Genomic DNA, 26,100 nt, shown 5'->3' with positions numbered 1-26,100 from the left:
AGTAATTTAGTGAGAACCTATCTTAAAGAGAGAGAGAGAGAGAGAGACAGACAGACAGACAGACAGACAGGTAGAGGGAGGGGCTGTGGATGTGGTTCAGTGGTTGAGCACCACTGGGTTCAATCCCTGGTACCAGAAACAAACAGGAATGGTCAGTCTGAGCCTTCCTCTGTTAATCTCCACTCAGGAGATATTTTCAATGAGAGAATAAGATTGAACAAATCCCAGAATTTCAACACTGAAATTGTCTCCGTCTACCTGCACATTGCTTGAAATTTTTATATAACAGCCTCAAGTTGTCATCCAGGTTTGCACACCAGAGGAAGGAAGTTCATTGTATCCTCGAGTAACAACACCATGAGGACTTGGAGAATTTTGCTTTGAAATGCGATCTGAAGGAGGACTTTCTGTTGTTGCACAGTTCTCAGCCCTTATTCTAAAACCTTCCATAGAGTAGACATTGGGCAAAATGTGTTCCCTCTACTGTATTCAGTGCCATAAAGACTGAAGACCTCAATCATGTCCTCACAAGGTCAATCATTTCTTTTCTACTTTTTTAACTGAAGATTAAACCCAGGACTGTCTACTACTGAGCCACATCCCCAGCCCTTCTTTTTTCTTTCTTTTTTTTTAAATATAGTATCTCACTAAATTGCTGAGGCTGGCCTTGAACTTGCAATCCTCCTGCCTCAGCTTCCTGGGTCACTGGGATTACTATTGTGCATCACCACACCCAGCACAAGATAAACCATTTCCTTTTTTCCCTATATTTTTTATTGGACCATTATAGTTGTGCAGAATGGTGGGATTTGTTGTTACATATTCATACATGGACACAATATAACTATACAATTTGGCTAATATCATTTCCCGGTATTTCCTCTTTACTTGCTCTCCTCCTTTTCCCTGGTAAAATTAACCATTTTTAAATTGTCTATATTTCACAGTTTGTGGTCCTCTGTCCATTGTGTTTGCCTTCCTTTGTGTCTAATTGCCTTTTTTTTAAATGCAATGCTGAGGATCAAACCAGGGCCTCATATGTACCAGGTAAATGCTTTACCACTGAGTTATATGTCCAGCCCCAAATACAATCATCTGGGCAAGACGTTTTGTTCTTTTTTTTTTTCCCCCAGTGTGGGGCATTGCCCCAGGGCCACAAGCCTGCTGGGTAAGTGTTCTGCTACTGAGCTACACCCCTGCCCCGTCACTGTGTCTTAAGCCCACTTTTTCTTATGTTTCTGCTAAGCCACGAGCTATCTTTTACTTGTAAAGCCCTGAGTATAATCCCTACTTATCCCTTTAATATTTTATAGATTTTTCCATTTATAGAAGCAATATGAGGTGAATGTCACGTCCAGCAGAAGAACTTTACACATCCAACAGCCTGAGCTGCCCTGTCTCATGACTTCTGCTCACAGACTAGAAGAGATGGAGCCTTTCTTCTTTGATGACTGTGGCTCAATGATACAGAACAAGGCCATAGAGAGAATCATCTCGTCGATGACTGTGAAGCTTTGCCATCTTCTCATCTCCATGGAGAGGGACAATGTGAAGAAAGAAGTGTTCGCTTCCTTGGAGAGGACGGCAGAGGGCCTGGCTGAAGCCAGCGAAGAGTTTGTGCAAGTTGCCAAAAGGTAATACTTTCAAAGAACTCCAGGTGCTTGCTCTGACAGGTGGCAGGAGGAGCATGTAACTCGAGCCTTGTTGTGGTCTGTGCAGGTGCTTTACGAAAGAAGCCAGGTGTGAGAAAACAAATGGATAAAGCATAAAGCCAACTGCTTACTGTGTTATTACTTAACACTGGGTATAAGTGTGGCAACATTTCAGAAGTGGTGGGGTTTTGCACTACAGTGTGGTTCTGTGCCCCATCAAAAGGTTTCCAGATTCATTCTTAGTATTTCACAAATTAACTGTTTTATTATAGGATGAGAATTTTATTATTGTCTAAACACAGTTTCCATATTGGTCATTCAGTATATTAGACTTGTAAACCTGCATGCAAATTACTCTCATATGAAATTCCAGGATTAATGTAAAGGGGTCTACTTAAAAGAACAAAACTGAACCCTTTAGATGAAAGTTGAATACTACAACAAATGTTTACATTTTAGCTAGGTACAGGCTGCACACTGGTAATCCAGCAACTCAGGAGGCTGAGGCAGGAGGATGGCAAGTTCAAGGGCAGACTGGTCAACTTAGTGAGAACCTAAGGATCTTAGGAAGACCCTGTCTCAAAACAAAAATTTAAAAAGGGTTGAGGAGGGGCTGGGGTTGTAGCTCTGTGGTAGAGCATTTGCCTAGCACATGTGAGGCACTGGGTTCAAACCTCAGCACCACATTAAAAACTAAATTAATTAAATAAAGGTTAAAAAGTGGGGTTGGGGATGTGGCTCATTGGTGAAGCACCTCTGGGTTCAATCCCCAGTTAAAAAAAAAATTTACACTTTTATGCCCAAAACTTAATGTAGGTACTAGAAATTGACTGTCTATATCTGAATCCCAGCCCCACTGCTTACTAGCTGTTTGGCTCTGGTTGAGTTCCTAAACCTCTAGATGCCTCCTCTGTGAAGCTGGAAATAATATCCAACCCATAGGACCTTCATCAGGGTCATGGGAAAAATCCTTACAAGTTGCTGAGCACGGTGCCTGGCACATGGTAGCCAAATTACAACTGCCCCCTATCTAGCTTCAAAATACAAAAAGGTCTTTCTTCCAACACAAAGTGGCCTAACCACCTCCTAAGGTGCCAAGTGAAGTACCTGCTGCAGGTGCTGTCCTTGGTGCTGAAGCACAGCCTCGAATAAGAGACCTTCCTGGGGGGAATGGAGCCAACTGAGAGAAACCACAAAACTGCATCAACACGGAGGAGCCCAAGACCCACAAAGAATGTGGGGAGAGACCAGACATTTCACTGAAGAAAAGCAAATCAAAGTTTTGGATGCTAATTTGATCATATAGACTCAAGACTTTAGAAAATATGTATCTATTGACTCATTAACTCCTATCCTACTGATTTATTCTAAGGAGATACTGAGGAATAGGAGTCAGATGTATGTGTAAGGATGTTTGTTGTGACATTATTTAAACTTCTGAAAAAAATGGAAGAAAAGCTAAACTACGGCATAATCCTGTGTTGAAACAAAATAGATTATAAATGCTTACCATAGTATAGATGAATATGCACTCATTAGAGGAGATGGCTACAGCACTGTTTGTGTGGGAAAGCAGCTGCCAAACCCTTAAGGCTAAGACAGAGCCTGAAAGAATTCATAATGGCAGCATGCATCAGACTTTAACAGTACAGCAAAGTTAATTCCTAATCTTTGACAAATGCACTATGATTACATAATATGATGGGAAGATGGGTAAAAGGTACGCAGAATGAGGTGATAGCATTTTTTACATGGATATATGGTAGTTTTAGCATGATTCATCATTATGAAACACCTGAAGCAATCCGGACACCCAATTGTAGAAGACTCATTGAATAAACTAGAGTTAGACACACAAGACGTGGTACAGCTGCTAAAAAGGGAGCAAGGAAGAGCCTTATAAATGGATCAGGAGTGACTTCCATGACATGTTATGTGAAGAAACAAACAGCAAACAGAACGGGGAGTCCGTGTGGTGGTTGCACCCCCAGGTTCACTTCAGGAACAAGACGTGGTGATGGCAGTAGAAAGCCCTTAGGTGTTGGCCCTTAGGCAGGCCACCCTGGGTGGAGAGAACTTCCCCCAGCTGAAGGCTGACTTATGCAGGTATGCAAAGACCCCTCAGCTGTCCACCCAACGTGGGACAGTGCTGAGGGTATTCAATTTCATGCAGCTCAACTGGCTCAGTTTCCCCTTCTAGCCCACCTCTGCTCTCTCCTTTCCCAGGGGTGATCCTAGGAGCACTGCCTAGTAACCCTGCACCCTGATGGCCACCTCTGTGTTTGTTTTCCAGAGCCAACCTGTGGCAATATGCTACTTTTTGTATAAGGGGAAAAATAAGAAAATACACATGATTATCTTATTGTTGCTTAAAAAAGAACAGGAAAGATAAGATAGACACTAATGAATTTGGATGAGTTCGGTTACCTACAGAAGTTGGCAGGTTGGGACAGAAGGAGTGGGAGGAGTACAATGATACTCCTCTGATTATATCTTTTTTTGTATAATTTGTAATTTTCTGTGTGTGTGTATTTTGACTTTAGGAACGACATGAATTTTTTTTGCATATGCAAAACATTTAAATCTTCAAGGATGGAGGGGAAACCATAAAATGTAGAACAAGAATAAGAATAAATGCATCCACCTAGATTTGAAGCTAATAATGTAATCACATTGAGGTAAAATTAAAATAACTAAAGCAAGTAACTTTTTGAATAAGGTATTTTAATATAAATCTTTAATCTAAAGACAAATGAACATCGAATATATACTGTACTTCACTTTGTGGATTTGTTTTTCAAAACAATATGAATTAACAAGTGTGAAACCATTTTCTGTGTTCTGTGCTCATAGAACAGATGAATAAATATATTGAGGATATTGGGAACCAAGTTTCTCACTAGTGGAGAGAAGACATACAAAAATAGAACAGGAAGTTCAGGACAAATCCTGTTATGTTGGATTAAAATTGGAGGTATTGGGCTGGGGATATGGCTCAGTTGGTAGAGTGCTTGCCTCATATGCAGAAGGCCCCGGGTTCAATTCCTAGCACCACATACACAAAAAGTTAAATTAAATTAAAATTAGAAATAAGATAAAATTGAAGGTATTAGCATGAACTTGTATTTTTATATATTTGTGTCTACGTATGTATGGGTGTTTGTGCATTCCTTTGCTCTGCACACTGAAAAGACCTAGAAGCAATGATAACTCAGTAGCAATGAGCACATCTGTTACCAATTCTTTGTATCTAAATACCAGTTGTTACTAAAAATAGCCCTGAATCTGTGAGAAAATGGTTGTTACCAGGACTGGAGTAGGATAAATAAAACTGAACTAAGAATATCTTAACTGCAAGAAAGTAAGTGATAAAAACTGACGCGATAAATTAAAAAGACATATAGGGCCACTGTGAAGAGGTCAATTTGATACAAATAGAGGTTAATGTAGAATAATCTATGCATCAAAATAAAAATAACATAATGGTTTTTAAGCCATTAAATAAAATAAGAGTCAATTAGTTCATACTAATAATAAATAAAAAGGGAACGTTCTTCCTTACAGTACAATGAAAGCTTATGAAGGTAGAAAGAATTGTGGAATTAATCATCATCTAGCAGCTATTATAATAACTGTTCCAGGTAGAGATCATTAACAGATGCTAAAATGGTGGGCAAAAGTTCAAAGAAGAGCAGGATGTTTATATTGTCTCAAGATGTCTTCCTAAAATGTTTTACAAAGGGAAAAAGACGTTCACAGAGCAGAGCCGGGCAGGAATCATCTAACCCAAAGTATCAAAGTTGACGTTACTATTATTGGAATGAAAGTGGCCTCTCATGCCTACTGGTGAGATGTGCTGAGAAGGACACCATGTCCCTCCTAGAGAATGACTTCCCAAACTATAAGCCAAGTCGATTAGCAAACCCAAATCGAAGGGCTTTCTATAGATTGCTGATTTGGACTCATCACAAAACACCAAAGGTGGAGAAATAGAGCGCCCTGGGAACTGTTCTAGATTCAGGCTGAAGGGCTTAAGTTTGCTCCCTATTGCTGCTGGAACAAGCCATCACAAATCAGTAACCCAAACGTACCACCTCACAGTCTGCGGGTCAGCAGGTGGTGGGCTGGGTGGGCCGCTCCTTTGTGGTGGTCTCATGGGCTGAATGGAGATGTCCTTCCAGGATTTCTTCGGAGGCTCTGCAAGGACCTGCTTCCAGGTTCAGTCAGATGGCTGGATGAACACAGCTCCTGAAGCCAGAGGACGGGAGTCCTGGTTCCTTGCTGGCTGTGAGCCAGAGGCTGACTTGCTTTTCAAGGACAATTGCATTCCTCGTCGTCCCTCCAGCAGCAACACGTCAAGTCCTTCTCCCAGTTCCTCTCTCTCACCCACCTTCCTCCCTCCTCTTCTGCCTTTAAGGGCACAGGTACTTACACTGGCCCACGTGGGCAGTCCACAACATTCTCCTTGTTCTAAGGTCAGCTGATTAGTTGCCTTGATTCATCTGCAAAGTCCCTGCACAGCAGAATCTAGGTTATCATTTGACTAACGGAGACCCAAGAATATTGGTGATGGGGGCGTGGGGCGTCTCATTAGAATCTTGACAGTTGAATATAATATATGTCCTCAGATTGGGGACAAGTTGCAAGATCTGAATATTGGATTTGGATTAGATAATAGTGTTGGATCAATGTTTAATTTTCTGGCTTTGATAATTATTCCGTGATTATAAACGCAAATGTTCTTGTTTGTAAGGAACCCATGCTAAACCATTTTGGCATAAAAGGGGCATGGGGCTTGGAAGTGTCTATACACAGAGAGAAAGAAAGGGAGAAAGAGAATGATAAAGCAAACTCGGCAAAATGACAATTTTGAACTGGCTAAAGGGTGTGTCAAGTACACTGAACATTTTTTGCAACTTTTGCAAGCTGGAAATTTTGTAAATATAAAAAGTAACAAAAATATTGCTAAGTTAAGTGAAATTCACAAGAGGATTCAAAAGTATATAGGAACTGTCAAAGATATAAAAACAGGACTGCCATATAATTCAGCAATCCCATCTCTGATTATTTACCCCAAAGAGAAGAGATTAGGACTTGAACAGATGCTTTTACACTGATATTAACAGCAGCACCATTCACGATACCAAAAGGCAGGAGCAACACAAATGTCTGCAGATGGATGAATAATAAGCAAACTGGTGCACACGCATGTGCTCAGCCTCAGAAAGGACAGAACTCCTACATGCCACACCAGGGACAGACTTCAGGGACATCATGCCAAGTGAAATGAGCCAGATACAAAGGACTGATATGAAATGATTCCACTTACATGAGGACCCTGGAGCAGTCATATCTGTAGAGAGCAAGGGGAATGGTGACTGCAGGGGCTGGGGGAGGGGAGGGCGGAGGGTGGGACTCATTGCTTAGTGGTTCAGTTTATGTTTGGGAAGATGAGTCAAGGTCTGGAGATGGACACAGGAGTGGAGCATGGAAGTGTGGACACTCAGTGCCAAAGCTGTACATTTAAGGATGATAAATTTCAGGCAGGGGATGTGGCTCAGTGGTAGAGCACTTGCCTATCATGCACAAAGCCCTGGGTTCAAACCCCAGCACTGAAAAGAAAAAAAAAAGATAAATTTTATGTTATGCCTACTTTTCCATGATAAAATAAAGATATGGAGGCAGATTGGGGGCTATCCATGTTGAGACCCCAATTGGGTAAAAAGAAATTTGCCCAAAATATTTATTGTAATTTATTTAAGAGCTTGAGAACAGAGTGATTCTATATTCATCGAATACTTTGTGCATCCTGAGTTTTGAAACACACATTTTTATAATCACAAAAGAAAGGCACACTAAATTTTGAGAGAAGTTAAACATCTTTGTCTGTTTCAGCATAAGTGCTTTCACTGTGTTGTCTGCAGCAACATGAATCATTTATGCAGATAATTATCTAGGTTCATGACCATGGGAAATGGTCCAGCCCCTGGGCAATACTGCAATATTGCGATAATTAACATTGCAATAACTCCTATCTGGACTGGTGTTTGGCAGGCGGGCTCTGGGAGCAGCTCCTCAAGAAGTGCTCAGGGAAGGCCAAACGAAGGCCCAGCATGAACTGCCCAGGGCTTGCTGGCCAGCTCCAGCTTCCTGCTGTTGGGGAAGCTTCCTGGAGGCCAGAAGGAACCAATCCCATCAATCACCCTGGACTAGTGTTCACCAGCACAGTGAGACTTCGGGCAGGGCCCTATGCGTTTTCTTTCATTTGCAAACATATCATATGATGAACATTTAGGAAATATGAATGAGCTGAAGAAAGAAAACTTTATAAGCTGATGACCTAGAACCACCCCTGTGAACGTTTGGGTCTATATTTATTTCAGATATTTTTCTTTTCTTTCCCCTTTTTATGTCCTCTTCTCATCTTTATGTCCCTTCCTCATCTCCTCCTATTTTTCCTTTTTAAAAACTCATATAAAATTGTTGTAGGATCCTGGTAGGGTGGTACATGCCTGTAATCCCAGCAGCTCAGGAGGCTGAAGCAGGAGGATTGTGAGTTCAAAGCCAGCCTCAGCAAATGTGAAGTGCTAAGCAACTCAGTGAGACCTTGTCTCTAAATAAAACCTAAAACAGGACTGGGGATGTGGTTCAGTGGTCAAGTGCCCCTGAGTTCAATCCTGGTACCAAGAAAGAAAAAATAATTGTAGGTGTATACACACACATATGAATATGCACGTTTGTGTGTACATAAAACAGGTCACACTGATGGTGAACAGGGAAGGGCCACTGCACTGCACGTCCCTGGAGGGGTGCCATCGCTCCAGGCTCTATGTGAACACTACTAGGAAAGACGGTCTCCCATATATTCTCCCCTCCAGTTCCAACTTTAGTCTCTTCTGGACACACAGCCAGAGATTTTCTACTTACTGTTTTGGCCTTGTTTCTATTTAATTGTACTGTGGTCCACTAAATACATATTTTAGCCATGTTTTGTGGCCCATTATCTGACCTATAGTTGTAAATGGTCCATGTGCTCTTGAGTAGACACATATTCTAGATTACTGGGCGAAGTGTTTTGCATATATTGTTCGTGGCAAATTTGTATCTTCAATGTTCTATCCCTAAGGCTGGATCTATTTATTTATTTATACATACATATCAGGAATAGAACCTGGGGACACTTAACCACTGACCCACATCCCCCCAGCTCCTTGTTTGTTTGTTTGTTTTGAGACAGGATCTCGTTAAGTTGCTTAGGGCCTAGCTAAGTTGCTGAGGCTGGCTTTGAACTTATGATCCTCCTGCTTCAGCCTCCTGAACTGCTGGGATTACAGGTGTGCCACCACTACTGGTGTCAGGAACTTATTTTTAACTCAACATTATGTCCTAGAGAGCCTTCAATCATCACAAATAAAGCCCTACATGGCTGCTTAGCACTTTCTAATCTGTGTATCATAATTTCCTTAGGGATATGCTTTTTTAAAAAAATATTTCTTTAGTCGTTGATGGACCTTTATTTTATTCATCTATTTATACGTGGTGCTGAGAATTGAACCCAGTGCCTCACACATGTGAGGCCGCGCTCTGCCACTGAGTCCCAGCCCCAGCCCCCCAGGGATGTGCTTTTTACTCTGTTGCCTGTTGTAAATGCAGTGTGTCTGTCCAGGGTGGCAGGAGATTCCCAGACGTGGCTCCAGGAGGAAATGGAGCCCGTGGCCGAGTCTCTGATCCTGTCAGGAAGGAACATCACACTGGTGGCTCAGAAACTCCATCTGCAGCCAGAATGTCAGTACCACCAAGAGCAGCTCGTGACCACAGCTCAGCAGATGCTGGTGGACACCACAAAGGTGAGGCTGTTGTCAGTGCTGACTGGTCACAAGCAGCATGGGTGGGCACGTTACTCCCACAGTGGACCCCTGTCCCCAAGAATGAAACCTGCTCGTTTCTGTAAAGATCATAGGCAGAGAGCTCACTACCAATTTAGTCAATGCTGAATGTAGAAGCTTCCACGGGGAGCTGGGTAGACATATGTAGGGTCTTCGCCTTGAACCCCATGTGGTCTCCTCACCCCCTAACCACCAATCTCTCTAATAAAAAGATGTCACCCAAAGGGTCATTTTCCATTCTCTTGCTGCCAAGAGCTATGGGAAGAGGCTACTGAAACCTCTGCAACCCTCAACCTGATTGGCAAATCAGCCTCCCAGATGAAAGTTCTGTGGCCCTGGTCTATAGCTGGAAGGGTCTAGACCAAAGCCTGGATCATCCCTTAGCCTTCAAATGCTCCCCATTTCCCATCCTGACATTCCACCATTATGACGTGACTTTTAGCCTGGGCATTGCTGCTTATTAAAATCCATATGCCTTAAATATTATTAAATATAATCAGTAAAACTTTAGTAGTAGGAGTTATTAGGGGGCAGGTGTTTGAATTTTAACAGGTTCTATTAAAGGAGGACTGCAACCATAGATACCTGCTGACCAGGGAGGAGGGGGTGCAAGGAGGGCTCTTGGTTTGGGTACCACTTGTATTGGAGGGGTGGATACAGCTGTTCAGGAGTGGCAGGGACAGGCTAGAGGAGATATCTCAGAGGCACTTCACGGCCGGCCTTCTCTCCAGCCCCCATCACCCTCATCCAAACAATAAACACTCCAGATGGATCCATCCATACATCAAATGTAGCTGCCTCACGTTCTCGGTTCAACCAAATGTAACCAAATATAAACGTTACTCTTGGGTGACTTTTGGGGCTGAGTCTAGGGGACAGAAGCAGCTGCCACGCTGTCCCCATCACTCCAAATAATGTGCAATCATCTTCAAGCTCCTCCTGTCCTGATTGCCAGAACAGGTCCTGCTCCTCGCAGATGCAGCAATCGCCAGGCAGACAATGGGGACGGCCCGTAGGTGCCTGGCCTGCCTGGACGCGCTGGAGGCGGCAGAGGACGCGCCCTCGCTGCATGGCCACTTGGGGGAGCTGGTGGCGGCGCTGCAGCACCTGGGCGGGCTGGTGGCGAGCGGACCGGAGGAGAGCTTGGGTCCCTCGGGTCACCTGCTGCGGGACTGCATCCCCGCGCTGCTCGCGACTGCCCGCGGCCACCTCCAGCATCCGCGCGACTCACAGCTGGCCGCGACCCGGAGCCGCGTCTTCGCTACCACCAGGAAGACCCTGGAAGAGCTGCCGGAGCGGCTGGAGTCCGGCGTCGCGATCCCTGCGGCTGGGACCCGTGTCGGCGCGCTCTCCTGGCGCCTGCAGCAGCTGCGTGAGCTGCTGGCGGCGTCCGAGCGCCTGCGCGACGGCCAGCTGGACGCGCCGCTGGCCGCCGTGGTCGCGCACTGCATGCACCTGGCCGCCTGCTCCGCGCCGCCAGAGAGGCTGCACCTGGTGGCCCGCTGCGGCCGACTGCTGGAGCTGCGGGGCGCCATCCGGCGCCTGGACGGGAGCGACGGACCCCAGCGGACCGGCCAGGAGAGGCTGGAGACCGCCGAGGAGCGCGCGGCGCTGCTGGCCGCCACCGACGCCCTCTCCCTGGGAGTGCGCGCTGCGCTCCTGCGCCAGATCCTGGACACGTTCACAGACACCCAGAGCCCTCTTCAAAGGCTGGTCAGCGCCGCCTTGGCGACTTCTGCAGTCGGATCGCCGGGAGCGAACGGGGACTTGCGGAAAGGCCTCCAGCGTTTCCGTGCAGCTTTCCACGAGCGGGCAGAGCAGATGCTCCGGGTGGCCCACTTGGTCTTGGTTTGCTGTTCCCGGCGACAAACTGGTAGAGACCTGGAGGCCGCCGTGGCAGACCTTGGCGGGCTGGTGGCCAGAGTGCACCAGCTGTTCTCTGGAGGCCCCGCAGGGTCTGGTGCGGACTGGAGCCCTGCGGCCCTGAGGGCCCTGCTTCAGGCCTGGGCTCCGGCGAGCGAACGCCTCGTGGCCTGTTTTGATGATTTTCTCAACATTCCTGAATTCCTGAGCGTGTCCACTCAGGAAATGATCAAGCACTTGGACTTCCTTGCGTGGGCTTTGAGGAGTGGAGATCCCGGAGGGTTTTCCAGGTCTGTGATGTATTTGCAGGGCCGAGCCGCACACATAGTGCAGATAATGAGTAGGTATGTGGGCCGCGATTCGGATCCCATTTTCCGGAATGGCCTGAGAGTTTTGATCTGGCAGCTGCAGCAGTCTTCCTTAGTCTTGGGTGCAGCTACCCAGCACAGGTCAAGTGGGTGCAGCTCTCAGGATAGAGAGGTGCTTTTAGCCATGGCAACACATCTCATCTATTCTGTTCAGCAAGTCCAAGAGGGGTTGGACGGGACCAACCACCCACATATCCTCAGCCCTCTTTGAGACCAAATCCAAACATTTGACATAGCTAAGGGACAGCCTCATACCCTTCTTCCAAGCCTCCAGGACAACTCACTTCCTGGGTGGAAACACCAAAAGGTCCCTGTGTTAGGGGACCGTGACCTGGCCATGCCCTGTCCAACAACAGACTGTACTTCTCACCCCTGGAGTCCTAACACCTGTGCACAGAGGAGGTCTGCTCCTCCCCTCACCACCAGCAAACTCACTCCTGCTGAAGAGAGCCAGGACCTCCAGGCAGTGGCCTCAACTTGCACCCAAGTGCTGGAGCAGGGTGCAGACACAGATGCAGCTCAAGAGGGTGGGGAGGGACCACCGGGATCAGAGAGGATGACAAGACTCCAAGAGATCCCGACACTGGCACCTTCTGTTATTGACCTGGCCAGGGAGACAGCCCATAGCACAACTTCTAGAAGTGATAGCTTTCTAGAAGCCACTCGCCGACTGTCTGGGGGGACCAGGGAAACCAGGCAGGGTTTGGTAGCCACGGCTGGTGACTGGTATCCTCTGTGTCAACAACTCTTTTGCCATAACCCCCAAACTGATCTATCAGGGAGCATTTCAGTATTCACAGAGCTTCAGCAGAATTTAACTTCAATGGTTCAACTAGCAGCTAAAAGTTGCTGCAAGGATCTGGATAAGAAGGATCCTGACTCCTTGGGACATCCAGAAGTGCTATTGCAAATCAGGGACAGATTGGAGGAGGCAGAGATTCATGCCAAACGGCTGTTGGGCATGGTTCTGGCCTCTGATGGTCTCCAAGCTCCCGCATCATGGGAAGAGAACATTGAGAATGGATGCCTTCTGTGGTCAGTGGCTGTCCAAGACCTGATCCAGAACATGGAGAGGCTCAGCGGGAGACAAGGCCTATTTCTACTGCCCCTGCAACAGGCTGTAAAGGATCATCAGGGATTGAAGGAAGGGTTGGATCAGGTAGCAGATGTTTCTCAAAGGCTGCAGGAGGCTGCCAGTCTGTCCGGCCTTCTGTGTGGGGATGAGCAGGTAAAGGGTGAGATCTCCTTTCTGTGCAGGGAGGTTCATGTACTCAGAGACGCTCTGCTGGATGTGGCACAGATCCTAGGCTCCTCCCCCAAACCATCTCCCAGCCTGTCCACGCGCTTTCAGATTCTCTGCCTGGAGCTCACCCTCTGAGCCAAGACCCTGACTGGCCACCTCAGTGGCATCAATGCAGAGTATGAATGTGCCTTTCAAGATGCTATTTCTCCACAGTTCTCTGTCTGCAAGAACTCCCAGACCAGGACACAAAAGTCCCTAGAAAGAATGGTATCTGGCATCCAAGCTGTACAGGGAATTGTAGTGAGACATCAAGAGTCTGGGCCTTGCCCAGAAGACCTTCTTATAGCTCTGGAGAGCATTCTCATCCTCACCAAGGAGGTGAACAAGAGGGTTTCTGTGCTCCAAGAAGGTCCAGAGGAGTGGGGCATGTATGTGTTGGAGTGGCTTCGGTGGGAGTGGGCAGCCAGGGCCCACCATGCGGTGGCCCAGCTCCAGGCCTGGAAAGGTGGTCATACCAAGGCCTGGAGTCTCCTGGACCAGTGCTTAAAGCTCAGGGAGGAGCCAGCAAGGGCCCCAGAACAGGACTCCATCCAGCCCCAGCTCCACTGTGAGGAGGGTGCTGCGGGAGGCAAGGTGGATGCTCAGGGTTCTGCCCCCAGGGCCACCCTTGGGAGTTCAATGGGAACCTGCACTGCTGAGCCAGCTGTCACTGGGACCCCCCCAGCAAGCATGGGCATGGTAGGCTCCTCAGCATCTTTTCTGCACCCACACCTCAACCCTCTTCTAGGCATCAGAGATCCTGCCAAGTTCCAGGGTCTCAGTGCCATGATGTAATTCCCCTTGGGCAGGCAGCACGCAGCCTCCAAGAGCCCAAGCTTGGCAGTCAGCTATCTGGGCTGCACCTTCTGCTACCATTTCCCAGCTGGGAAGCTTCATCGCCATTTTGGACTCTGGCACTCTAGCCTGATGGAGGATGAAGGGTATCCAGGCAAAATATTTGCATTTTCCTGGCCTGTGGCCAGTGTCCCAGAAGCAGTGCCTACCTTAGTACTGTCTTCCATGAGGTTTTCCCCAGTCTCCCCACCCAGAAGTGGTTTCCATGCCATGACTGGTAGCACTCTTCTTGAGGGATAGGCTTTCTCATGCCACTTTGACCTCCACAGATGTCACTTGCGTGCTCCAATCAGGGTTCTTTTCTTTGCAAGTGGCGGGAGTTCAGTGGAATTGCTGTAGCAAGGGGGGGAAAAAGAAGGATTTATTGGAAAGATGTGGGGTCTGTCCTTCCACATGCACTCATTTCTTTCCAGGGTGAGACAGGACACCTAGGACACCCATTCATATTGACCAAGGCCAGCGTCAGCAGGACATAGACTAGGTTGGCAGGGCTCGGGAAGTACCTCATCAGACTTGTTCAGGCAGGCCCATGGCACAGCCTGGTCTGTCCCCTGTGTGAGGTTATGCTTGGCTGGGCAGAGCCTCCCAACCATTCCTCAGACCTCCTCCCAGGTGCAACTGACCACCCCCTGTGCTTCTCCACCCATTACTTTTCCCTCATTTTCCTCACTAAAATGCGATTGCCCTCAGAAGCCACCCTATTGCCACCGGAGCAGAGAGGACAGTAGGCACAGTTCCTTCTCCTGCCGCCGGAGTCCTCTGCTCCGATGCCAGCAGGGCTCTGGGCTCACTCGCTGCCCACCTCCATTCGCACAGATTCCCCTGGCTGGCAGCCTCCTCCCCCCAAACCTGTTTCTCCGTAGGGTTTGGACAGTGCTGGTGCCGCTGGGTTCACTGACAGGCCCCTTGATGGACTCTCCTCCATCAGAGCCTCTCTGTGGAGCACCCCCCAAGGCTCAGAGCAGGTGGATGCAGCTGCCCAGGTCTGAAGGCCTCCAGGATGGAGAGCAGCAGCTCCAGCAGCCCCTTCGCCCCTCTTGTCCCTGCAGGGAAGTCCTTTCTCTGTTGGGGTCTGGGTCCCCCAGGTGAGGGGCAGGCCCCCATATTCTGCTCTTTCCACTCCAGGGGAGTGCTGTCCTGCATGTACAGGGGAACACTGGGACAGGGAAGGACTCTGCCTCCAGGGCCACCCTAGGGTGTGAGGACAGTCAGAGAGGCCAGCATTGCTGCCTGACACATTGCCGTAGGATTCTGTCCCCACGCCCTGGGGCTCCTGTGGTGCAGGCATGCCCTCCACTCAACCCAGACCAGCATCTCACAGTGAGCCTCCCTCAGAACCTGCCAGGGAAGACAGTGGCCTGGGGAGGGGCTTGTGCATCCCCTGCCCTAGTGAATCACCCTCCGAACCTTTCCTGCAGCCAGGGGAACTCGGACACAGTGTCCTGGGCTCCTCGCATTATGGAAGGGCCTGAAGACAGGTGTGGGTTTGGATGCTTTTGGTCCCCACAGTTCCAGCTGGGACATGAGTGGAAAAGGGTATTTCCCAGCCTCCTCACCCTTAGCTGGGCTCATCAGGGCACCATTTCCTCCCCTGGCCTTCAGTCCCTGCAGTTGAGTCTTGGTCTCAGCAGAGTTTTCTCCCTTGTCCTTCTTTTCATCTTCTGAGTCCCTTCCGGCTGGCCTGTTGGTGCTCTCTGGAAAAGGCTCCCAGCATTCAGAGGGTACCCACACTGTCCAGAACTAGACCAATACAGCAGTAGAGGATACTGCACATGGTCAGAAGGTGGGGATGATTAAACTGAAGGCAACCAACAGGAGTAAGGCCAGGTGACTTCTTGGTTCACACTAGTTCAAGTTTCTTAATCCACGTCTTGCTGCTATAACAAAATACGACGTGCTATGTAATTATATTATAAAGACAAGAAATCTATTCAGCTCACAGTTCCAGAGGCTGGGAAGTCCTGGATGGAGGGAGCCATCTCTGAGGAAGTAAGAAAAAGACATAATCAAAGATTTTCTCAACTCAGTTACTGGATTTACTTCCAAATGCAGAATAACTTGTCAATTCCAGGGTCAAGAAAAGGCTTAGGGAAGGCTCTGCTAAAAGTTCAATAGGGAAAGAACATGGCCTAACTGTGAGCATGGAGCCTGCTTGTAGATATCAGGGGCAGCTCTTTTTTTCTCACTAGAAAACAACCCCCCCCCACCAAGCTCTTGTGTGTGTGTGTGGGGGGGAGGGGGAGTCATAGTTTTTGATAACCAAACCATTAGGTCCTTTTGCAAAAGTGTCTTCCCAGAGTTGGAATATTGAAGAGTTCTTGAATTTCTTCAAGAGCTGCAGATGATCCTTCTCCCATGCAAAGGCTAAAACTTCACAGAAGAAAATAACATTTAATATTTTAATGATATCCGGAACTAAGTGTACCAGGTTTCGGTTTATGCCAATCCCAGATGAACGGAGCACAAGTTAATAGGGAATCATCCTGTCCCCTCACTATTCTCCTAAATATTTGGGGTAGATGGCCAAGACTGCTGGGATGTGGAGGAATCAGGAAACCCTCCTGACTCCCTCTCCTCTTTCTTTAAAACATAATGGAAACGCAATGGGCAGGCCACTGGGGTCTGAAGGCTGAGGGCCAGCAGGGCCACTCTGTTAATGCACTGTCTTCTTACAGCAGCAGGACGACTCCCCTGACTCCCCCAGCTGTGCAGCCAGACCTCACGCTGAGCTGGACCAGCCTCCCCAGGAGGACCAGGATGGCAGCACAGGCCACAAGAGCAGAATCGCCCAGATCACACAGGAGATGACGGAGCAGGTGTCCCTGATGGCTCAGAGCCTGAGGAGGAGCAGGCATGTCCTGGTACTGGACATCAGCAGCCATGGTGGTGGGAGGCCTGGGCATCATGGGAAGTTACTCTCCCCACCGCTGCCCTCCAAGAGCCAGGGCCGCCCTGGGCAGCTCCCTGCAGGAAGGGCGCACGTGGCACCACTTGGCACTCACATCTCTGTACAGTCCCTTCATCATCTAACTGGGAATAGCTTGATGTCACCGCACCTCCTCCTTCCTCTCCTCCACTGCTGGGTCTCTGAGGCTTTGTCACATTGCACCAGGGAAGATAATTTCCCAAAAGCTGAAGGGAGCTATTTATTTCTTTAAAACTCCCCAAGGCAAACTCAGAGTGGTGGTGCACAGTTGTAAAACCAGTGGTTTGGGAGGCTGAAGTAGGAGGGTTACAAGTTTTAGGTCGACCTCAGCAACTTAAGGAGACGCAGTCTCAAAATAAAAAATAAAAAGGGCTGGGCATGTGGCTCAGTGGTTTAAAACCCCTGGGTTCAATTCCCAGTACCATCCTCCCCCCCAAAAAAAAAATCCCCAAAGCAGCCACCTCCTGAAGGCTAACCACTCAGGGCCACTCATCCTGGAGGGAGACCCTGCTCCCACCAGCCTTGGGGGGCCAACTTCAATTATATGAGGCCTATTCTAATTCTCTTTATCCCTCTGCTTTGAAGTAAGCATTCTTTGATATCAACACACCTGCAAGGAAAAAAATAAGAAGTCCATTTGCTGAGTGTGTGAAAGGAAGATATAAGATGGCAATGAGAGCCTCGTAGAAAGCCTCCGGTGTGGATCTACGGCATACAGCAGCTCCCAAATCCACGGCTGAGCCATGTGGGCCTCGCTCTCAGTCTAGGGTGAAGGGTCCAAAAGAGAAGGGTGGGTGTACCTGGCTAGGTGACCTCAAACCCAGCAGCCCCCTCCACACCCAAGCCTCAGACCTTCATTGTCCTGTCCCTGTTCCCGATCCCTGCCCATTACTACTGGTCAGCCCCTCACTGGAACAGTGACCCCAGGGTCATCAGAGCACTTTTCTTTCTCAGCATCTCAGATATTCTGGTTTATATAGAACTTGGGTGCTGGCAGGGTGGCTAAGGACCCAAAATATGGTCCTCCACCCACTGAGTTCCCTGTGGTAAATATGGAGGAGATGACAAAAGAAAAACCAAAGGACCCCCTTTTAACAGGAAAGACAGCGCCTGGTGAAAGAGAATCCCTGTGCAGGGGACTCCCCCGGCTCCCCAGACCCCAGTCCTGATCCTGGACTTCAATAGCCACAGTATCTGTGCTCTAGGGCGAGAAAGAAGAGTTTAAAGGGCTGGTTGGGAGGCACTGGCTAGGCACATGGAGGACCAGGACTTCCTGAAGCAGTGCAGTCAGAGGTCGAGATGTGATCAGAGGCAGCCTTATCAGCAGCTCCTCATCCCCGCGGGGGGGGGGGGGGGGGGGGGGCTGGAGTTTCAGGAAGCAAGGGGGTGGTGGGATATCCAGCTTGATCTCTGAGTTTGAACCCTTCCCCTGCACACAAGGAAGTGCTCTTGCAAGGAATTTCCCTAACTTCAGATCTTAAATCTTCCTTGGCCAAAGGCCTTCTGTGTGTCAGCAGAGAACACTAGCTATGCCTACAGTCATGTCCAGGTTAGGGCTTCAAGCTGTAACACATGCAAAATAAAAACACCCTCAGGAAATTGCGGGGAGCGGGGGAGGCGTTCTCACCCATCCTCCCTTATCCTTCCAGGATTCCCTTTCCTCCTTATCTCAAAGACCAATAGCCTTGAAACCTGGCAGTCCATCAGCATTCTGGACAGGGAGAAGGCTGATGGACCAAACAGCGGCCTAGACCCAAACCTTATCCAAAAAAAAAGCAAAAGATGCATTTCCTGACTTACTTGCCAATGGGGGGGGCATGTCGTAAACAAATTGCCAGAGTGTGAAGACCTGGGCATCCTCCTAGGAGAGCCTAAAGAAGTGGGTGTTTTGGGTGGGTCTCAGTTTGGGGTGGCCTCATTGATCTTTAAAGACCAGAAGGAACTACACGGTACAGGTGACCAGTGCAGGTTCAGCTCATTTGGGAACAGCTGCTGCCGTCCTGTGTTTCAACAAGGCTTTTCCTGTCTCCCAAGAGCTCTCCAAAGGCTGGCAAGGAGCTGGGAATGGCTCTGAATTAAACACTGGGCTGGACATACCTGCGCCTGTTCCCTTAGCATTAGATTTGCAAACCCCTCTCGTGAGCTAAGCCTCTCACCCTGAAACCCCTAACATTGCATTCTTTCTGACCAGAGAAGCTGGGGCAGCATGCACAGGGGAGAGAGGGCCAGGGAGTGAGTCCCCTAACCCTAGGAGGATCTGGAGTTCAAAGCCAGCCTCAGCAAGAGCAAGGTGCTAAGCAACTCAGTGAGACCCTGTCTTTAAACAAAATACAAAATAGGGCTGGGGATGGGCTCAGTGGATGACTGCCCCTGAGTTCAAAACCTGGTAGATACCCGCCCCCCCCCCCAAAAAAAAAAAAAAAAACTCACCAAAACTGTTGATTTAGTCCAAATCTCTGTGAAAGGAAAATGAGGTTCCTTCTCAAACTTACTTCAAAAAGGTTAAATTTTCAGCCTATTAATTACCAGTCCCCAGCAGAGCTCTACTCTATAGCAGAGCTCCCCAGCAGCACTCTAGAGCACAGCTCTATGTGACTCTGCACCTTTGCTCCAGCCTGGATGTCCCCATACCTGTCCCTTCTTGAGGACTCACACATGCTTTGCCACCTGCTGACAGCTAAAAGCAGGGCACAGCTCTTGGGGACAGTGGGTGAGACCATGGCTACCCTCCCTTCAGCAGTCCCATACAGACAGATGGGCCAAGGCCACCACATTCTGCTGGGTGCCAGGGGTCAGCTTCTGACCAACCCAGGGAGGCTCAGGAGATGGTGGCTTACACTGAAGCATGCTCACTTGGGGAACCGAAGGAACTTGTGCCCAGCAAGTTTTGGACAGGCTTTGCAGTTTGCCACCAACATCTTGGGGACAAATCCTGAGGGCAATATTTACCTAGTTTTAACACTTTTGTTTCCTTGATGCAGACCAAAGATCAGCTCATCACCTCTGCTAAGAAAATTGCAACTTCTGGACAAAACTTCACCAGACTTATTCTTATCATTGCTAAGAACTGCATAGATCAGAGATATTCCCAGGAGCTTCGCTGTGCGGCAGAGCAAATTCAAACCATGAGCAGCCAGCTCCGCATCATCTCCAGGTGAGAGGCTGCTTGGCACAAAACACTAAGCTTTGCTATTTCAAGACCCAAAGAGGTGAGATTCCTCTTCTATTTGTTGATTTTTTATTCTCCAAGAGTTTACATTCCTTCCCCCTCCCTTCCAAACACCATATTGCTGCTACACATCACTTTGGGTAAATCTACAAACACAAACAACTGATCTCTTTATATTATAACCACACCTAAATTTTGACCATTAGTTCTCTATTTGTTTTTATACTTATTTTATTGAATGAAAAACAGTTAACTTTAACAATACAGTCAAGCCATACAGAATGACATTCTGGCCCATGACGGACTGCATGTACAGAGGCAGTCCCATAAAATTGTCTCCCCCAGTAACATTATGGCCAGCTCAGTTTGTGTAAGTCCCCTCTGATGGCCACATGATGACAAAACCACCCAAACGCATTCTCAGAATATGTCCCTGTCATTCACGATGCTGGCTGTTCGTGAATGGTAAGCGAGAGGATCATAGACGTGCATGGATGTCATCCTCCAGGAAGACCATGCCAGCCCGGAGCCAGACTGTGCAACTGACCAGTTCCCACTGACTGTCTCCTCACAACAGCTTCCTGTTGACAGTACAGAACGTGGTCAAGACCACAGGATTGTTCCCTTTCCACCCGAGTCCCTTACATTATGGAAAGCTCGGTAGTTAGAGCTACTGTCAATTATTCTGAGGTATAAAAGTAAATATCAACCAAACCAGGTACATAAATTGTTTTAAAATTAGCAAATAAAACCTAGCTACTTTTCTCCAAATTAGCTGCCAACATTTTTCTACTTAATTTTAGCATTTCATATATGGGTATTGTTATAAGGGTCTGGGATTTGCCTTGACCAGGTAGACAGAAGGTAAACACACAGGTGAAGAAGGCAGTTTCGTGCTCACAGAGCCAGAGGCAGGAGGCACAGCATGCCACCCAGGGCCGCACAAGGAAGCACCAGGGTCAGACCCTGGTAGAGGAGCGAGGGGAGCCATTGGCAAGAGCAGGTGCCGTGGTGTTCACAGGAAGCACAGGCCAGGCAGCACAAGCAGGCTGGCACGTCCAGGGCTGGTGAGTTTGAAGGATTTCAGGGGCTCTGAGTATGGGAGTTGGCCTTGGAATGATGAGGGCAGGTCGGTGTGGCCTGGAGTGGAGAAGCAGGTGAAGGAGGAGGCAGGGGTATGGGCTCTGGGAGGGTGGGTTCACACATGGAAGGTGTGTCTGCAGGTGACTCATTACCGTCTGGAAATTGGCTAACTCTCGGGGGGCAGTCCCTCTGATACTCAGGCGTCAGTGCATCAGAAAACATGCTTAGCATGCAGAGGGCCTGGGTTCAACCTCCAGTGCCACTCCCATCCATCGCAGGGGACTGAACTAAGGTCGCTCGTGTGAATATGGGGTGACACAAAATAAAACACAGACATGATTTACCTTTACCCAAGCTTCAGGACTTTCCCCCACTCTCCTTTCCCCCAAAAGGGAGAGCAAGAGAAAGTCATGAGAGGATGATGATGATGATGATGATGTGAGAGAGAGAGAGAGAGAGAGAGAGAGAGAGAGAGAGAGAGAGAGAGAGAGAAACACATTTGGAAGTGACCTTTTTTATTTGGGAGGACACTGTTCTTAGGGAGTTCTACCCATAAAAGGGCAGAAGGGGTAGGATTATAAGGGAGAGGTGAGTGTAACTCAAGCCAAGCACCTACACCTGAAGCCACACCTTGCTATCCTTGCTTCAGGACTGGAAGGCGTGGTCATTCCGAGTGGCTCCCCACACCCCAGCACATGGGAAAAGGGAAAGAAAGAGGGAGGAGGGAAGGAAAAAGGCAGAACCACATGAGTAACCACATGAGTATTCCGGGTGCATTTATCAAGCTCTCCGCCTTCTAACGGACCTGGAGGCCTTGCAATTTTGCCAAAGTGAGTTACTTAAGTTCCACAGCATTTTTATTTTCAGTGGTAGAAAATGACCTGATTAAAATCAGTTATATTCAATTTAAAACAAATACTATTGAAATGTCAATTTACTTAGTCTGACCTTCCATCACAAGTTTAAATCTAAGACTTGAATACAATTCTATACAAAATTTCTTATTCCCTTTCATTATCTGAGGCAGTTGCATTGGTTGTGTTACATCAGCTCAGTTATTTTCATTAAAAATATACTTCTTGTTAATTTATAGATTCTATGAGAGTCACACTTTTTTATCATTAAAATAAAAATATCAGTTTAAAATGTGAAATTAACCTTTAGAGCATTCTTCCTTCAAATAGGCCCCCCAGGGCACCCCAGTTTTCTGGAAGAGGCTCATGTTGTAAAACCTTCTGGCATTTATTATTTAGTTGAAATTGCCATCCTGCCCAGTGTAAGACTGGCTTTTCTTCTGTACACTCCCGAGTGTAAAGGCCTCCTTGGCAAGAAGCAGGTCCTCTGAGGAACTGCTGGTGGACAATACCCAGTGGCTCCTCCAGGCTGTCTTCAAGACTGTGAGGGCTGCAGAAGCTGCAAGTCTCAGGGTAAGTGGCCATGGGGACGTGGTAAATGGCAGATATTTACAAGGATACTCTCTTCTGCTTAACAAACTCAACTTTGTTCCTTCCCCAGACCTGTCACCTGACTTCCTGTTTCTGTTTGGCTAATTTCTATCAGCTGAACTTCCCTCTCACCGATTACTTCTTCAGCTGTATCTAGTCTGTGACTGAGCCTGTCAAAGCCTTCTCCATGTCTGTTACCATATTTTCTCTTACTTCTAGCATTCCCATTTATTGTTTTTAATAGTTTTTAATCTCTGCTGAGATTCCCAATTTGTCCATGCATTTTTGCCTGCTTTTCCCACTAAAGATGAATATATATTCATCATAATTATTTTAATTTCCTGTCTGACAATTTCAATAAGTGGCTCATGTCAGAGTCTGGGCTTTTTAAAAATGATTATTGAAAGGAAAGTGACCACAACACTCAGAGCAACCAAGAGATCTTTATTGCAGCAGTGCAACAGGGGCGAAAAGAGAGAAAGAGGAGAGAGCAAGAAAGAGGGGTGCGGCAGGAGGGAGATTTTATAGCCCAAATCTAATAGGGTCCCTGGGTTTGCAACCTGCCTTCTTGGCACACAAGGGGGTTAAGTGTTCAGCCTTGAGCGGGGGCTTGGGCATTTGGGCTTGAAGCAAACAGGTGATAAAGAACCAGACAGAGGGTTTGAGAAGCCAGGTCATCCTGCAGCTAACTTTGTTTGGCATGCCCTGCAGACAACTTATTCAGCCTGTCCTGCACCTAACAATTATTATTTTTCTTGACAATGTTTTTGTTTTGTTTTGTTTTTCATTTTCTCTTTTTTCTTTTTTTGCATGTCTCATAATTTTTCATTGAAAACTTGACGTTGTGTGGTAGACCATCTGTCCTGGGCCTTGGTGTCCTGAGGAGTGGACAGTCTGGAGCTGGCCTGAGCTGAGTTTTGTGGGTGGAGTTGCTGTAGATACAGAGGTGTCCAACTTGCTGGTGTCATCTCAGCCTTAGTTCACCCTTCTTCCCTCAGTGGCTTGAGGCCCCGTCCCCTACGGGACATGGATCTGGGCCGGGATTGTTGCCTTTATGGAAGTGGTGGCTGCACCCAGGGAGGTGTTCCCAGCACCTGCCCTGACCCCAGTCTTTCTCCCGAGTACCCAGTGAGGTCCGAGACCTATGGCTACCAGTAGATGAGGACTTCCTGTGTTGTGGCTCCCATGGATTCTACACTTGTCCGTGGGTGATTTCTCAAAATTTCAACTGAAATCTTATCCATTCACATGGCAGCCCCATGCTGCTCCCATCCTATCATGCTGTGCCTGACATACACCAGTGCTTACACTGTCTCTCCTTGGAGTTGCCTGTTTTTTTGAGGCGAGGGGAGTACTCAGTGTTGAGCCCAGGGGCACTGAGCTTCATGCCCAGTCCTTTTTTTTCCCCCAATTTATATTTATTCTGAGATAGAGTGTCACTAAGGATTACAGGCATGCAGTGCCATACCTGGTGAGGTGTCTGTCCTTTATTAGATCTCATACTAGAGGAGCTTCAAACTCAGCTCTCTAATGGGTTCAAGAAAAGTTATGATTTTGCATATTGACTTTTCTTAGAGTGGGAGCAACCATCTTTCCAGCTCTCCATATTCTAAGTGGAAGCTGAAGAGGGACAGTATTTGCATGTTTAAAAGAACACCTTCCTTAGGGCCATTATGTGAGCTGCTCACCCTGTGTGAGACCCATCTGCCCTCCACTTCCACTGCTTCTTGTCCTTTAGACCTGAACTCGAGTCCTGCCATCTCAAAAGGGACAGAACACCTTCTGCATAGGTGTTCTTTAACTCGCGATGGAGTTGCACACCTATAAACCCCTTTTAAATTGAAAATATCACTAAATGGAAATGTGTTTCATACACTTGACCTACCAGACCTCCCCTCCGTTGCTTAGCAGTACCATACGCTGTGCTTGGTTGTGCACCCTGGCAATCTCATGGCCAAACCCAATTCTGCCACTTCCCTGCACCTGGAGAGAAAACGACACCACAGAATGCCAGCCCGAGAAAAGAGCAAAATTCAAAATTCGAGAAGATTCTGTTGAATGCAGATTGCTATGGCACCTTCGTAAAGTTGAAATATTTTGAGTCAAACCATCATCAGTCAGGGACCATCTGGCTCTCAACTCAACCAGACCCAGTTTCCTCGGTTTTAGCATCTTCTATGATTCCTTCGTTACCCTCATCACAGTTTGTAATTTTCTTTCTTCTATTTATTTTTCTGTCCATTTTATTAGAAAGTAAACTCCAACAAGCCTCAGATTTTTAGCATGAAAGTGCTAAAAAAAAATCCAGGGAGAATTTTCATTTTGAGTTTAAGAAACTTTGTACCAGTTAAGTTCAAAGAGTGCACAGACTAGACATGACCTATGAAGAGCACTTGAAAATGTGCATCCTTTAGGTCCACACCCCAGAGTCCCTTGAATAGAAGGAAAGCTGAGACAAAAGCTCAGACTGGCCCCATGAAGCTGTTTTGGGGCCCAAGAGCCCTGGCTGAATCCCCTAGCCTTCTACTGACCCTGCAGCAATCACTGGAGGCAAGAATGCCCCTCCCCATCTCCAGACCCTTTGAGAGCAAGTGAACCCCAGAGCCAGGTGAGTGCTTCTGACATGCACCTGTGTCCATGTAGACCTAAAGACCCGTGGATATTTTGCATAAAGCACGATCCAAAGGGAGGCAGAATCTGGAGTGGAAAGAGTATTTTTAAGAACTCTATACATTCTCAGAACATTCCCCTATGACAAATAGACATCCCCAGTCCTCAGGCTGTGTAGGCTCAGTTCAGAGAACCCCCCTCCAACATTACTCCTTGATCTCCACCAAATTAGGGGTAGAGATTCAGAATAGCAGCACCAGCCCCACTTGGAGGAACCCCTCAGAGAGAGCTCCAGGGAGCTGACACTGAGACCCTGCACTGTGTCCCCCAGCACCACACTTAGCGCTCTCTCTCTCCTCCAGGGCTTGAGACAGCCTTGCCTGGATCTGGAAGAACGGGAAGTTGCTGCCTTCTGTATACAGCAGAGGAAGAAAATACTAAGTCACAGACCTCAAGAAACCACAAACATAGACTGTGAAGAGCTGAGCCTGCAAAAGGCAGGCAACAAAGAATCCTCACTTGCAGCCTTGGTTCAAGAAGCCTTATAAAAAGCTACGACATTGTCTCCAAGGCAGACTTGGTTGCCCTGCACTTTCCAGACCCTGGGGTCCTCCAGGGAGTGCCCTTTAGGCTGAATCAGAGTGACACTTAGTGTTGGGTGGCCGGGGCCTGTGCCTTCACAGAGCTGCCTTGACAACATTCCGGGTGCTGCAGATGCCTCTGGCCCTGATGACCGCTTTCCTCCTGGGAAGGATGCTTCCTTTTCTGGGCTTAGAAGGAATGTGTCGAGTAAACCGTGGAGAGAGGGGAGACCATTCCAAGCACGGTCAGCTTGAGCCTTTCTGAAGATATTGCAATGTGAGAACAGTCCCAGAAGATTCTGCAGGGAGCCAGGAACTGTCACCTTGGGGAGGTCAGAGTTCATCTTGCTCAGATATGTAGGAACTGTTCAAATTCTGAA

General features: G+C 47.8%; 1 protein-coding gene across 1 annotated transcript; it reads left to right on the top strand.

Annotated features, from left to right (window-relative positions):
- Window positions 1–1,428: 1,428 nt before the first annotated feature.
- LOC144249870 (uncharacterized) lies at window positions 1,429–25,687 on the top strand. Its single transcript, XM_077792067.1, is given in 7 exon segments — window positions 1,429–1,634; window positions 9,319–9,499; window positions 10,499–13,750; window positions 16,582–16,767; window positions 19,814–19,986; window positions 22,394–22,511; window positions 25,502–25,687. Coding segments are annotated over 7 exon segments (4,302 nt in total).
- The last annotated feature ends 413 nt before the right edge of the window (window positions 25,688–26,100 follow it).

Source organism: Urocitellus parryii, chromosome 12, assembly GCF_045843805.1.
Source record: "Urocitellus parryii isolate mUroPar1 chromosome 12, mUroPar1.hap1, whole genome shotgun sequence".
NCBI lineage: Eukaryota > Metazoa > Chordata > Mammalia > Rodentia > Sciuridae > Urocitellus > Urocitellus parryii.
The sequence above is the reverse complement of the archived record's forward strand: the minus strand, read 5'-3'. Positions and strand labels throughout refer to the sequence as shown.